Here is a 15,002-nt window from a genome sequence, read left to right on the forward strand (position 1 = left end):
CCCTCAGCCTGTTGCTATTGGAAAGTGGTAAAAAGTTAAAAGAGGTGGGCCTAACGGAAGGTGTGCCCTGAATGGAAATGAAGGATGCCAATCTGTTCTCTCCGTTTTACGTCTAGGACATGAGGCGAATGGCTTCCTCTGCCTCCTGCTCCTGCCTCGATGTACTGACTGTGTGCTGTCACAGGCCCAAACAAGGGGCCAGGGAGTCCTGGTGTGGTACTATGAGTGACAACAGCCCCCACAGGCTTGCACATTTGAATGTTTGGTTCCCAGTTGGGGGCTGGTTGAGACTAGGAGGTGTGGCCTTGGTGGAGGAGGCGTGTCACTAGGGATGGGCTTTGAGGTTTCAAACGCCTAAGCCAGGCCCAGTCTCTCACTCTTTGCTTCCACCTCTCAGGTAAGAAGTAAGCTCTTAGCTAATGCCTGCCTGCTGCCATGCTCCCCACTACTGTGGTCATGGGCTTCTCCTTGGGAACTGTAAGGACGCCCACAACTAAATGCTTTTCTAAAGTTGCCTTCATCATGGTGTCTCTTCACAGCGATCGAACAGTAACTAAGACACATGAACTGAAACCTCTAAAACTGTGAGCTAAAATCATCTCTTCTATTTTTAAGTTGGTTTTCTCAGGTAACCGTTACATTGATGGAAAGCTGGCAGACACACCTGATAATCAAAAATAAAGAAAGGTATCGTCTATTTCTTTATAGTCTTTACACAGCAACAACGCTGAATAGACTGCTAATAGATGGAGAATCCCAGGTTCAGTGCTTTTTTTGTCTTAAGTAAAAAGTGGATCTAAAAGAACAAATAGAATTCTACTTCCTTTAATTGCTTAAGTTAGCATTTTACTTTGAAATCAATATTCTGTGACTCCAATCTTTCCAGTGACTCTAGAGATAGACAAAGAAAGCTGAATGAGCTTTTGAAACTGACAAACTGCCTGTCTTTAAAGACCCTTTGCTGAGTTTTTATGACACCAGCCTCCGTTAGCACACTGTCTTTGAGAGGAAACATTCCCTGTGATCCTTCTACTAGTTAAAAAGAGTGTGCTCATCGTAAAAAAAAAAAAAAAAAAAAAAAAAAGTCATATTCTTGTTCTGAAAACTAACCCTTTTCATTCATATTATACTATTTCCACAATGGCAGGCCTTCCAGAATCTGTGGCTGCATTAGTGTGCACTGCTCCCTGCCAAATACTCCCTATGTGGCTCTGAGAAAGCGTCTCCCTGTTGTGGGATATTTGTTTACATTGTGAAGCTATGTCTTTGTTACGGTACCTTCTGACTGGTTTAATAAAGATCTAAATGGCCAATATCCAGGCAGGAAGAGAATAGGCGGGACTTCTGGGCAGAGAGAGAGGAAGTCAGAGGGATCAATCTAGGCTGAGGAAGACACCAGGGGAGATGGAACAGGTTGGACATATGGAACAGAGGAAAGTTAACCAAGCCTTTTGACAGAACATAGATTAATAGAAACAGGTTAATTTAGTTATAAGAACTAGTTAGAAAAAAAGCCTAAGTTGCTGGGCGGTGGTGGTGTGCACCTTTAATCCCAGCACTCAGGAGGCAGAGGCAGGTGGATCTCTGTGAGTTTGAGGCCAGCCTGGTCAACACAGCGAGTTTTAGGACAGGCTCTAAAGCTACACAGAGAAACCCTGTCTCGAAAAACCAAAAAAAAAAAAAAAAAAAAAAAAAAAGAAAGAAAGAAAGAAAAAGAAAAAAGTCTAAGCTTAGGCTAAGCTTTCATAATTAATAAGTCTACATGTTGTTGTAAGCTGGCGAGCCAAAGAAAAGTCCGACTGTAAATGGTACCCAATGTCTGGCCACATATATCCACATAAGGCCTGAGAAAGCTTAAAAAAATTTTTTTTGAACACAGAGTATGCAGCTTCCTGGCAACCACAGGTAGGATAGGCATACAGAGGCACAGCTCTTTTATGAGGCTCTGCTGTGCAGCTGAGCACCTGAGCAGCATACTGGGTACAAACACCTGCCACAGGCAGACACAACAAATTCCCAGAGCTAGAGCGGGTAAATGCAGCTCCAGGACTGTACCCACCGGCATGAGGTGAGGCTCTCAGGGAACAGAAGGGGGTGGAACCAGCCTTCAGAGCCACAGGGCAGTAGCCTAGCAGTTTAAAGTTTGGCTCACAAGGAATACTACAGATGAGCAAAAAGCCAAGTGCAGACACAAAAAAACCTCTAAAAATATACAAATGCTTTAAAATGTGCTTAGATGCAAAAGAAAGAAAAGGGTATAGGCAGTCATAAAAAATAATTTAAAAATAAAGTCTTTAAAGAGAGATTAAAGTAATATTTTAAAAAAGCCACATAAGGATGGGAAATACACATGGCATCTGGATCCTATATGGTGCCTTGTTGATTCTGCATTTTTTAAATGCTAATAAACAAAAACAATAGCTGCTGAGAGACACTGGATTATGAAAAATGCTAAGTTAAACCAACCTATGTATTTTAAGAATGCCTTAACTTCAGAATGGAAGTCACAAAATATGTTGCATTGAGGGAGAGGTTTTTGGGAAACAAAAAGAAATGGATTACTTTAAAATTAATAGAGACAAGATTTGATTGAAGGAGACCTCCTGAGGATCTTGGCTGCAGACATGAAAGAAAAACCAAAAAAGACTAGAAGACAAGTGCATAAGCTGATCCCTCAACATGGGAACATCCCTGAGACTGGATGAGACATGATAAATCTTGTTGGCTACACAGTCCTCATGACTTATTATTACATGCCATTCTTTCATATGGCCCACATATGTACACCCCACATTCCCTGTTTGGTTAATGCAGATATATATGTTATCTCTAAAATGTTGTGTGTTTTCAGAAAATAGGACCCAAAACCAATGAAAACAAGTAGCCCAGGTGATCCAGCCTCTCAAAATGCCTCTATTGCAGTTTCCTCAAAAATCTGTATCCAGAACAACTTCAAAGCTGCAAGCCGAGATGGTCCAGCCTGATGCACTACTCCAGCCAGGACTTCAGACAAGCTCTGCACTTTCCCATCACACAGACACTAAATAAAAACAATAGAGCTAGCTCTCCCAGAATCTTACCATTGTCCCGGTTTTCCCAGGGTCCCCTAGAGATGCTGTCACTCACAGACAACAGGAAGCAGTCTAGAGAACATGATGCCCACATTCCCAACAGGTGGTGTTTTTGGTCATTCAATGGATTATGGATGTTTATCATCATTTGGGAAGGGGGTTGGTTGCAAGTTGTTGTTGGTCATGGTCAGGGAGAAAACTGAATGAAGGAGATTAGAATCAGGGATCTCTTTCTGAAGGGAAAAAGGGGGGATATAGTAAAGAAATGATATGGAAAAGGGTAGAATATTGAATCTACTTTTAAAGTTAAAAAGTAATTATTAGTCTCAAATATTTTACATTGGTATAGATTTTTATATATTGATACAAATTTAAGGTTATTATTGTTAGAACACACTCTCTATATTTCTACTCTTAAAGTATTTTTATATATTGATACAAATTTAAGTTTCTTTTTGTTATACTATATATATGTTTCTACTCTTTTTTAAGGTATTACAGCTCATTTAAAAAAGTAATGTATAATTAAGAAATACAGGTTAGCCTTTCTGGTGTTTAGAACATACTCTATATATGTTCCTACTCTTAAGGTATTTTTATATATTGATACAAATTTAAGTTTCTTTTTGTTATACTCCCTTTGAGAACATGCCTCTTGCAAAGGATCTCCTTCATCCCTCTCCTGTTGGAGCCAACTAGGTTTCCTAGTGGCTGTACCCAGCAGGACTGCATTGGGGGTTGATTGGACCACGGGCCTGGGTACCAGGTGTTTGTAAGGGTCTAACTAGCCAAGGGGGAGGTCTTTTGCTCCACCCCTTGGCATTGTTATAAATAGACCTTTGGAATAAAGTTCTGGGCCGGTGGATAAGGATCCAGGCCCACTCGAGTCTATCCTGTGTTTTCTCTCTGTTTCTCTCCATTCTCTATTTCTAACTAAGTCTCTTATCCCTCAATCCTCAAGAGTTCCTGGGGTAAATAAGTGTGGGGGCTGGTCTCCCATACTCTCCAGAAGAGGAAAAGAGGAAACATAAGAAAAAGCATCTGGTACAGAGCCCCAATTCCTACTTCATGGATGTGAAATGCCCAGGATGCTATAAAATCACCACAGTCTTTAGCCATGCACAATTGGTAGTCTTGTGTGTTGGCTGCTCCACTGTCCTCCATCAGCCTACAGGTTTTGGAAAAGCATGGCTGACAGAAGGATGCTCCTTCAGGAGGAAGCATCACTGAAAACACCTGATTCAAGATGAGTGGGAACCATCCCAATAAACACATTTTGGATATATTAAAAAAAAATACAGGTTAGTAGTCATCTATAATAAATCAAACTTGTAGTCATGTTAGGTTTTTTTGTTTGTTTTGTTTTGTTTTTTATGAGACCAAGTTTTTCTGTGCAGCTTTGCGACTTTCCTAGAACTCGCTTTGTAGACCTGGCTGGCCTCGAACTCACAGAGATCCACCTGCCTCTGCCTCCTGAGTGCTGGGAATAAAGGCTTGCACCACCACCGCCCAGCAGGTATGTTTTTAAGGTCAAACAAATATATTTTAAATAGATGGTCTTTAAACACTTCAGAGGACTACAGAATATGGCATTTAAAATGTTATAAGATTTATTAATTTATATTTTTATTAGTATATATTAAATTTAAAATGTTATAATAACATAAGGCTTTTCATGACAGTAAGATACGTCTGCTCCTGACAGCACCAATTTACTTCAAAAAAGGATGATGCGCATCAAAGAACCTCCATTTGGAGTTTGCTCTCAATGTGGCAAAGCTAGCCGTTTGGGCAAGAAACTGCCCTTGCCTTGACTGCTAACAGCTGCTGTCTAAATTGGACAAGAGAACACAAAAGAAATTGACTGCTGAACTTTGCCAAGACAAGGTAGGACAGTCCTTCAACATTCCTTCTTGACTGTGAAGTCTCTCAGATATTCTAGGCCTGTAGGCTTCCAAAGATGGATGCCCCAACACTGCAGAAGAACCTTGGATGACTGTCCTGACAGCCAGATGTTTCTGGCATTTCTATAGTTTTGGAAGTTGCTTGCTCTGTACTTCCTGCTTACTCAGGTAATATTATATCCTTCTCCGGTCTTTGATAGGGTTGAAGACTAGATAGTTATAGTTACAGTTTTCCTTGTTACCAAATTCAGAAAAGAAACTCACAAAAGAGGTGTAAAGTGTATAGAGTTAAAAGACATAAAAACATAAGTTGTTTATCTAAGAAAATGTTTTGAAGTCTACAAAGATATTTTTAGGATGCTAATATAAGTTATGATAACAATGGTTTAGGTATAAAACTTTAGATTCATCAAGATAGAATAGATATTAGAGTATTTTCTCCCAATATGTGAAATACAAATGGACTGGACATTGTAAATGTAATTCTTACCTGATAATTGTTCCTTTTTGTTTGTTTGTTTTTCGAGACAGGGTTTCTCGGTGTAGCTTTGCACCTTTCCTGGAACTCACTCTATAGCCCAGGCTGGCCTCGAACTCACAGAGATCCGCCTGCCTCTGCCTCCCGAGTGCTGGGATTAAAGGTGTGCACCACCACCACCCGGCTGATAATTGTTCTTATTGTATATAGTTTTACTATGTTTGAGTTAAAACCTCTCCTTTTAATTTAGGCGAAAAGGGGGAAATGTTGTGGAATATTTGTTTACACTGTGAAGATGGGTCTTTGTCAAGGTACCTTTTGATTGGTTTAATAAAGAGCTAAATGGCCAATACCTAGGCAGGAAGAGACTCAAAGGACCTGTTAATTGAACAGGAAGGCAGCTGGAAAGGACTGATTAGGAAGGAGACGTTTCAATTACTCTTTAAAATAAATAGGTCTTCCCCAAGCAGCAGGCATTTCAAATGAAGAGAGACAAAGAAATGAAGTACAGCTAGAGCTCAGGGCAAGGGCAACATTCAAACTGACTGAAATACAAAGTAGGAGATAAGATTGGTATTAATCTACAGAACGTTAAGAACTAAATATTCCATGTTAGACTGTTACATAAATAAATTTCCATAAAATTGAGTTGAGTGTGGTGACAAACTTAATTCCAACTACTCAAGAGGCAGAGGCAGGAGATCAGGAACTCCAAGCCTAGCCTGGTCTGTACAGTGAGATACTGTCTGCAGAAGAGCCACCTACAAAGGAACACTAAGATTACCAGGTGTTCTCACAGAACCCAGGAACTGGAGCACCTGGGCTTGCTGCTGCTTCCCTGGACTGAGACCGGGCCTACAATAAATGAATGTGGGCATTTACGTCATTAGGATACATTCTTCTCATTTGTAGTCTTGCCTCCATCTTCTACTTGCAAAGCTGGGAAATGTGCCTTTTGACCTCTTCTAAGCTTTTTATATTTCAGGTTTAGCCACCAAGAAGAGAGCACAGCTCTCTTTATCCCTAGTTTAGAATTCCTGGGAGGCACTCACTGGTGGCTGGGGCTTGTTTAGGTGCCTGAGCCAAACAAATCAATTATTGTCGGGGTCATGATCATGCCCAGGCACAGCTGCTCCATCACGAGTTCTGAGGATGGAGTCAGAAGAAGCCTGAGTTCTTGAAAGGGGTGGAAAGCTGGGCAGAAGAGTCCCTAGATGCTCTGTCTCCTCCTTTCTACCCTTTCTACTCTGTCCACCAGCTGCTGCCCTGCAGCCAAGGTCCTTCCGCCTTTTCCAGCCTCTTCTATATCATTTCTAAGTTCCTCACCCCTGTTAGTCTACTTGCTATCTTTCCTTCTGACCTGGTGGCAGTGTGGTTTTCACTTTTTGGTTTTGAGAAAGGCCTTGCTATCAAGCTGGCCTCAAAATTAACTGTGATTCTCTTCCCACAGCCTCCTAAGTACTAAAAAAACAACTAAAAAAGTTTGGCATAATTGAACATATTGTCAAATATGTTCACTTTTATATTATATTATGTCTTTCATCTAAGGAAAGAGAAGTTAGCATTCTCTCCCTCTACCAGGTATGGTGTCTCACTCTTGTAATTCAAGGAATCAGAAGTCTAAGGCCAGCCTGGGCTACAGAGTGAGACCCTATCTAAAACAAACAACAACAGTCAAAACTTTTTCTCATTCCATGGTCATATGCGAGATAGCTGTGTGCTACAAGATAACAGAGGAAGAGGCCTAAGATACACAAACTCTAAAATATCAAAAACAGATGTCTCTCTAGTAAAATCAAGAATTTAGTGTAGCTAGAGTTTTCCTGCCTGGCCCACAGTCAGGACAAATCTCTATCACCCGCCAGTCCCACAGCCGCTCAGACCCAACCAAGTAAACACAGAGACTTATATTGCTTACAAACTGTATGGCCATACCAGGCTTCTTTGCTAACTGTTCTTACAGCTTAAATTAATCCATTTCCATTAATCTATACCTTGCCACGTGGCTCGTGGCTTACCAGCATCTTCACATACTGTTTGTCATCGTGGCAGCTGGCAGTGTCTCTCTGACTCAGCCTTCCACTTCCCAGCTTTATTCTCCTCCTTGTCCCACCTATACTTCCTGCCTGGCCACTGGCCAATCAGTGATTTATTTATTGACCAATCAGCAACACACTTGACATACAGACCATCCCACAGCAATTTAGTTTTGGGGACTGTGGTAGTTTGAATGTAATTGGTTCCCACAAGCTCATAGGGAATGACACTATTAGGAGGTATGGCTTTGTTGCAATAGGTATGGCCTTGTTGGAGGAAGTGTGTCACTGTGGGGGTGGGCTTTGAGGTCTCATCTATGCTCAAGCCACGCCCAGTGTCCCAGACCACTTTCTGTTGCTTGTAAGATGTAGGACTCTTAGCTACCTCTCCAGCACCATGTCTGCCTGCACGCTGCCATGCCCCACCATGATGATAATGGACAGAACCTCTGACACTGTAAGCTGCCACCTCAGTTAAATGTTTTCCTCATAACAGTTGCCATGGTCTTGGTGTCTCTTCACAGCAATAGAAACCCTAACTCAGACAGGTACAAAGTGGACAGATCAGGATTAATAAGCTAGGTACCCCATGAACCAGGGAAAAGGGTCTTGGCTTTTTCACATAGTCCTTTATGGAAACTGGTTCATTTTTGCTTCAGTGGCAGCACAGGAAAAGAATTACTATACTTCTTTATTAATGCATTAATGTTAGTAGTCCTAGCTAGAAGGATTTTAGCTAATGGCGCTCAAGAAATGTTGACAGGATGTTTTCTCCAACATCTTGGCTATACCTCCTACATCAAAAGAATATGTATTAGTTGGGTGTGACGGTGCATGCCTTTATTCCCAGCACCTGGAGGCAGAGGCAGATGGATCTGTTTGAGGCTTAGCTTGGTCTACATAGTGAGTTCTAGGCCAGCCAGGGCTACATAGTGAGACTGGTGTCAAAATAAGAGCAAATAAAAAAAAATCAACCAATACACACACACACACACACACACACACACACACACACACACACACACACTGTAGTAGGTCTAACTCTGTGGTGTTCCTAGTGTATTTACCATATATAATTCTCTCTTACAGATGGAACCTGTGACAATAAAGAAATAGTACTTCTGTGACCAGGTAATCAATAAGGTAACCTTGAGATAATAAAAGACAATGTCACCCTAGTGGGTTTCACCTCATCAGATGTACCCGTAAAAAGGCCTGCCCATTCCTGTAAGAAAGGATTAAAAATGAGCAGAGGGTGTTTGGAGGGAGCCACTTGGGAAGCAACTTACAGCAACATTAAGGGCTATAAGCAGTTTACGTGTGGCTGTGAGCAGAAGCATGCCAGTCCTGCAGCTTGGGACAATGGAAGAGGAAGAAGTTCAGAAAAGTGAGTAGATAGCCACACTGCCTTTGTTCCAGCCTTGTGAGACTCCAAGCAGAGAACAGCTCAGCTGTGCCTGGACTTCTGACCTACAGAAATCTGACAGGGTGGGGGTCTCACCAAGTGGTGGAGCATTTATCCAGCATGTGTGGGACCCTGGGTTCAACTTGTAGCATCACAAAAACTTCATAACAAAAGGTTTTGTTTTAAGCTGCTAACTTTGTGGCAATTACTAATAATAATGTAAATGTGTATATCTGTTTTATAATAATACAATGTGATGGCATAACAAAGGATTTAGAATTTATTATGGTTCTTTGTTTTTCGTGTATGTGTGTCACTGTGCATGAGTGATCAAAGGATAATTTGCATGAGTTGGTTCTCACCTTCCACATGAATCCTGCGAATGTGCTCTTAGCCAGTGAGCCATGCCTCCAGCCTGATTATACTTCCTAACAAAGCAAAGTACATAAAGCACAGTCAGCAATATTACCTTAATGTCCCGAACTTCAAACGCTATCCTGTGGTCAGTGACTCTGTCCTGGGTGAAATTATATGTCCGGATTCTCTCTGACTGTGCTCTTGTTCCCACCTGTCCCGTGACAAAAAGAAATTCATAGTTTTAATTTTAGAATTAAAAATTACAGTATTTATTAAATCTTAATAAATTCCTTATACATGACTTTCCTGTTTGAAGGGCTTAAGTATTTACTAAAAACCCCTATATTCGGCCGGGCGGTGGTGGCGCACGCCTTTAATCCCAGCACTCGGGAGGCAGAGCCAGGCGGATCTCTGTGAGTTCGAGGCCAGCCTGGGCTACCAAGTGAGTTCCAGGACAGGCGCAAAGCTACACAGAGAAACCCTGTCTCGAAAAACCAAAAAAAAAAAAAAAAAAAAAGAAAGAAAAAAAGAAAAAAAAAAAAACCCTATATTCATAGAACAGACAGAAGAAAATCTTAAGACTGTGGGTTTGGGGCTGGGGAAGCAGCTGAGTGGGAGAATGCATGCTTACCCAGAAAAAGACCCCAGCTATTTTTTTGTTTTAATTTTTACCTCAGTGCATTGGTGTTTTGCCTGCATGTATGTATATCTGTATGAGGGTGTCGGGTACCCTACAACTGGAGTTACAGACAGTTGTAAGCTGCCATGTGGGTGCTGGGAATTGATCCTGGGTCCTCTGGAAGAACAGCCAGTGCTCTTAACCGCTGAGCCATCTCTCCAGCCCCCTGTGGATCCTTTTTGTCTGCTAAGAGCACACACTTGAACTCAGCATTCAAGATACCTCTTAACATGGACAGGCTTCCCAACATTATTTCTGAGAATCACGTGAACCTTTCCAATGCCACTTGTTATATCATGTCGTATTCAGTGTTGTCTAGCTCATCATGTTAAGGGATGCCCTTCCCTACCACTCCCCTCCTACCCCACCCAGAAACTGGAATATGTTCCCTGACTCCTTAAATTTACAGCTTGGCATCTCCACAGATCACCCCAGGCAATGGTTCCCTGTATGCTCAGTCTGCTCCTGTGCTGCTCCACAGCACTATCAATTGCTTTCACTTCTTAAGATTAAAGAAGCACATTTCTGTATCTTTCCTTCATTCTCTCCCACTGCCCCAGCTCTCTTGTCCTTTCTTCAGACAGACTCTCACTGTACAGCACAGGCTGATCTGGAACTGGCAATCTTCTTGCCTCAGCCTCCCAAATACTGACTCATTTTCTTCAAGCCTGAGGCAAACAATATGAAATGAAACTTCTCATCAGGAGATTTTTGAAAAGTTAGATTTCTACACTCACTCATAAACATACAGAACCAGGGACTGTGTGTTCTGAAACAGTCCCTCAGCTGTTCCTTCTGCCAAGCTGGGTTTGGAAAACAAATACTAGGACTCCAGTCTAGATCAGTTAGATCAGAATCCTGGGGAGTGGAGGTGGGAGGCTGGGGGTGACACATCTGCATAACTTCCTGGGTGATGAGGGACCAGGATTGAGCACTGGGCACTGCATATGACCACTGTATGGTTGAAGAAAAAGTTCTAAACAGTAGAAATTGCTACTAAAACAGCTCATGGGTACACAAGGTAGTGGAGAGTTCTTTCTGGCCACTCAAACGAGACCTAATACACTGTCTCTCCTTTCACTTCTGCTACAAGCTGGAACGTGGGCAAAGAAAGCCAGACAGACAAACAAGGAAAGGGTCATATCATGATATATCACGATGAGCAGAATGATTATTCATGCAATTCATTTTCCTGAAAGGCCACAGAAGTCTTCCAAGTTTGATTTATTGTAGCATGTCTATATGTAAATAACACATCAAAGCACATTTCTTTCCGCCTGCCTTCTCTCTTCCTCTCTCTCTTTCTTTTAAACTTCTTCCTTCCTGCAGTACTGAGGTCAAAGCTAGGCCCCTGCACATTAGGTGATTGCTCTACCACTGATCTACATACCCAATCCTATGCATACTTCTTTCTGAGTTCTACTTTTCCTTCTAGCCTCTCTCAAAGAGGAACTTTACTGTTTTTAATTTATACTTTGTTTACTTAAAGCAGTGGAATTTATTGCTTAGAACATACTGAGTTACATATTTGTAATATATAACTTACATTTATACGTAACACATTCTGTATGTAACATTTTTTTGAAATAGGGTGTCACTAAGTAGACTATAGAATCCTCCTGCCTTGGTCTCCTGAGTGCTGGGATTAAAGACATATGCCACCATGCCCAGCTTTGCAAAGTATATTTAATACTTTAAATATATATTAAACAAAATTCAAGAAGTATCAAAGGGCATGAAATGAAAAGTCAATCTTCCTTTTATTTATCCCCAGACTCCAGCAGTAATCTTCCTTCCTTGTTTCTTGAAGTACCATTTATGTTTGATTTATACAAAGTTCTAATAAAAAACAAAACCAAAAAAAACAGGCCTTTAAGTATCTTAAAATCTTCTAATCTTTCCAGAGAATTATTGTGTCTTAAAATCAATTTCCGCAGGGCAATGGTGGTGCACGCCTTTAAGTTCAGCACTTGGGAGGCAGAGGCAGGTGGATCTCTTTGATTTTGAGGACAGCCTGGTCTAGAGAGCTAGTTCTAGGGCAGCCAAGGCTACATAGAAAAACCCTGTCTCAAAAAACAAACACCAATTTTCTTTTTTTGTTTGTTTGTTTTTATTTCTGTTTTTCAAGACAGTTTCTTTGTGTAACAGCCCTGGCTGTCCTGGAACTCAGAGATCCACCTGTCTCTGCCTCCCAAGCACTGAGATTAAAGCCCTGTGCCACCACGGCCCAGCCACCAATTTCCTTTTAAGACAATTACAACATAAACACCATTAGGAAATACTTCATTCATTTACTCCTTTGGAAAGAAAACTGGCCATGACTAAATGCAATCCCAACACCTCAGGCTACATTTAGAGGATTTAAGCTCTTCCTCATTTACAAACAAGCACACTTCCCCACATTCTAAGACCCGTCCATTCACGTCAGGACACACAGTGCATTTTTCCCGTGAGATGACTTTGCTACAGTGTTGCAGCTGTTACCGGGTCTTACCTGCAGTTTTCTAGCGCTCTGCTGCTGACACTTGACTCTCTCAGCTCTCCGTTGGTAGAGTCTAGCTCTCAACACACGCAAAGCTATTTCTTTGTTTTTTAGCTGTGATCGTTCTTGCTGGCACTCTACTACCAGTCCTGAAAAACAACAGGAATCAGGTAAAGTATCACTTGTCCTTCCCACAGGTCAAATAAAGCGGAAACGAGGAACATCTTATTGATTGTTATTGGTGACAGGGTCTCACTGAGCAGCCCCGGCTCTACCTCAGGAGTTCTGGAATAAAGGTGTGGACCACCACACCTGGCTGAGGAACACTGTAAGGGGAAAGGTCAATCAGGAAATATGACGAAAGGTAAACAACAGTTTAGATTTAGCACACTTTGGAAATTGTTGGTAATAACTGTATGGGCCTGCTTAGATTCTGATATCTAAATGACATATTTCACCTTTTTCTTATTTCTTTTCTGTTTTCAAGACAGGTACTCACTATGTAATCTTGTTTGTTTGTGGTTTTGGGTTTTTTGTTTTTGTTTGTTTTTTAAAGACAGTTTCTCTGTGTATAGCCCTGGCTCTGTAGACCAAGCTGGCCTTGAACTCACAGAGATCCGCCTGCCTCTGCCTCCCAACTAAGTGCTGGGAGTAAAGATGTATATCACGCGATACCTGCCTTTTTTTAAAAAAAACAAGGTCTCCCTGAAGTCCAGGCAGCCTTAAGCTGGTGAGCAGACATCAGCCCTGTGTTTACAGAGTACCGGGATCACAGGGTGTGCTAAAAGGTGTGACTGAGATCTGCAGATGAGAGCGCTGAGGCAGCAGGCACCGTGTTTACTTTTCTTCTCTGAGCATTTCCTCTCCTTGTTTGCTCTTCCACAAGTAAACTTCTGCCATCCTCCAGGGACTGCTGTCCACCCTGTCCTATCCAGGAAGCACTTGGCCTTTCCTCGTTCAATCACAGACGCACAGAAAGAGGGCTGATGTGGAAAACACACCTTTATGCAATCTGGGGACGTAGCTCAATGACAGGGCATTTGCCAGGTGCGGGTGAAGCCTGGGGTTCACTCCTGAGTGTAGCTACCACCACTGCACTCTCTGCCCCCAACAAAAACAGATGTGGCAGATGTGAGACCCCTGATGGAGGTGCTGAGAACTGCACTCCAGTCCTCTGCAAGAACAGTTTGTGCTCTCTCCAATTGTGTGTGTTCTGACAAATAAAGCTTGCCTGGAGATCAGAGGGCGGAGCTAGCCACTAGTTAACCATAGAGGCCAGGCAGTGGCACACACCTTTAATTCCAGCACTTGGGAGGAGGAAGCAGGAAGATCAGGAGTTCAAGGCCACCCTGGGCTATATGAGATTGAACCAGTCTAAAAGAGAAACAGGGCTGGTGGCTCACACCTCTGATCCCAGCACTTGGGATCTCATCCCTTTAATCCCAGCACTTAGGATCTCCTGCCTCTGATCCCAGCACTTGGGATCTCCTGCCTCTGATCCCAGCACTTGGGATCTCCTGCCTCTGATCCCAGCACTTGGGATCTCCTGCCTCTGATCCCAGCACTTGGGATCTCCTGCTTCTGATCCCAGCACTAGGGATCTCTGTGAGACCAAAATGAGCCATCTTAGAAATAAGACCAAAATGCTTTCACCCTAAAATTAAGGCCTAAGATTTCTCCTTTTGGGAATAGGCCATTAGTTACTGAAACCAGTCAGTTCAGATTCCAGAAACCAGGAAGTGTAAAAGTACAGAGTCACAAGATGATCACAAGGTAATACCTGCCGGACTATGGAATGTCCTCTCCCTGGTTTTCAGGGTAACTGACCATAAAAATGCCCCCACCTGAGGGCAGCCAATGAGAAATGGTGGCGGGCAACCACTCCCTTAGAAGTAAGATTACACCATGATTTCTAGAAAGCCCCTAGAAGCGAGCCAATCAGAATTGTACCCGTACTAGCACCCCTAAACGATGTAACCTTGTGATTTTTCCCTTTAAAAACTGAGCTTGCAGATAGGTGGGCGCTTCCTCCAGCCTCCACTCCGTTGGGTGCATTGGACAAAGTCCCTGCCTAGGCTTGTATTGCTTTTGGATATCCCAGAATTAAACCTTGCTTTTGCATTCCGGCATGCTCGTCTTTGGTGGCCTCTCTGTGGGTCACGATCTGGGCACAACACTCCTGCCTCTGATCCCAGCACTAGGGAGGTAGAGACAGGAGTATAAGGCAAATGGAGACAGGATCTTGGTGCCCATGCTGTTTGAGGATTCGTAGAGACGAGACAGGTTCACCCTCCCATTCCTTCTGAGATTCCTTAGAGGTAAGGGCTCAGAGCAGGACTGCTCTGCTTCTCTGATCTTTCAGCTTTCACCCTCACTATCCGACTCCGGGTTTTTTGTCAAGACTAATTAGAATCCCGCTTCAGTGCTTGCTCATCAAGCGTTAGGACCAGAGTTTGGATCCTAGCACCCATATAACGAGCCAGGTGTCCCGCAAACACCTGTAATTCCAGCTCTTTAGGATCAGACAGACTCCTTCTGGCCTTCATGCATGAAGAGACATGCATACCTGCATACACAGACACAGACACAG

At 42.6% G+C, this 15,002-nt stretch overlaps 2 protein-coding genes across 5 annotated transcripts in view; one reads left to right on the plus strand and one right to left on the minus strand.

The window, feature by feature from the left end:
* Positions 1 to 15,002, minus strand: part of Mtrf1 (mitochondrial translation release factor 1) — a 32,964-nt gene that overhangs the window by 4,714 nt on the left and 13,248 nt on the right. For all 3 annotated transcript variants that reach the window (XM_052732655.1, XM_052732654.1, XM_052732653.1), the window contains 2 exons: positions 12,425 to 12,561; positions 9,364 to 9,462 (listed from right to left, as the gene is read on the minus strand). In XM_052732655.1, coding sequence (XP_052588615.1) covers positions 9,364 to 9,462; positions 12,425 to 12,561 — 236 coding nt within the window. The remainder of the gene's footprint in view (positions 1 to 9,363; positions 9,463 to 12,424; positions 12,562 to 15,002) is intronic.
* On the plus strand, positions 1,680 to 9,357 carry LOC128107126 (40S ribosomal protein S27-like). Of its 2 annotated transcripts, XR_008216972.1 has the most exons (2): positions 1,680 to 4,958; positions 8,579 to 9,357. XR_008216972.1 is itself a non-coding variant. In XM_052732656.1 (1 exon), the coding sequence occupies exon 1, from the start codon at positions 4,140 to 4,142 to the stop codon at positions 4,299 to 4,301; it is 162 nt and encodes a 53-aa protein (XP_052588616.1). In that variant the 5' UTR covers positions 1,680 to 4,139; the 3' UTR covers positions 4,302 to 8,477. The 2 variants fall into 2 exon arrangements, 1 of the variants encoding a protein (XP_052588616.1); XM_052732656.1 differs by lacking the exon at positions 8,579 to 9,357 and having other exon boundaries at positions 1,680 to 8,477.

The sequence above is a fragment of the Peromyscus californicus genome, unplaced genomic scaffold, assembly GCF_007827085.1.
Source record: "Peromyscus californicus insignis strain IS unplaced genomic scaffold, ASM782708v3 Scaffold_12__1_contigs__length_115047231, whole genome shotgun sequence".
Classification (NCBI taxonomy): domain Eukaryota; kingdom Metazoa; phylum Chordata; class Mammalia; order Rodentia; family Cricetidae; genus Peromyscus; species Peromyscus californicus.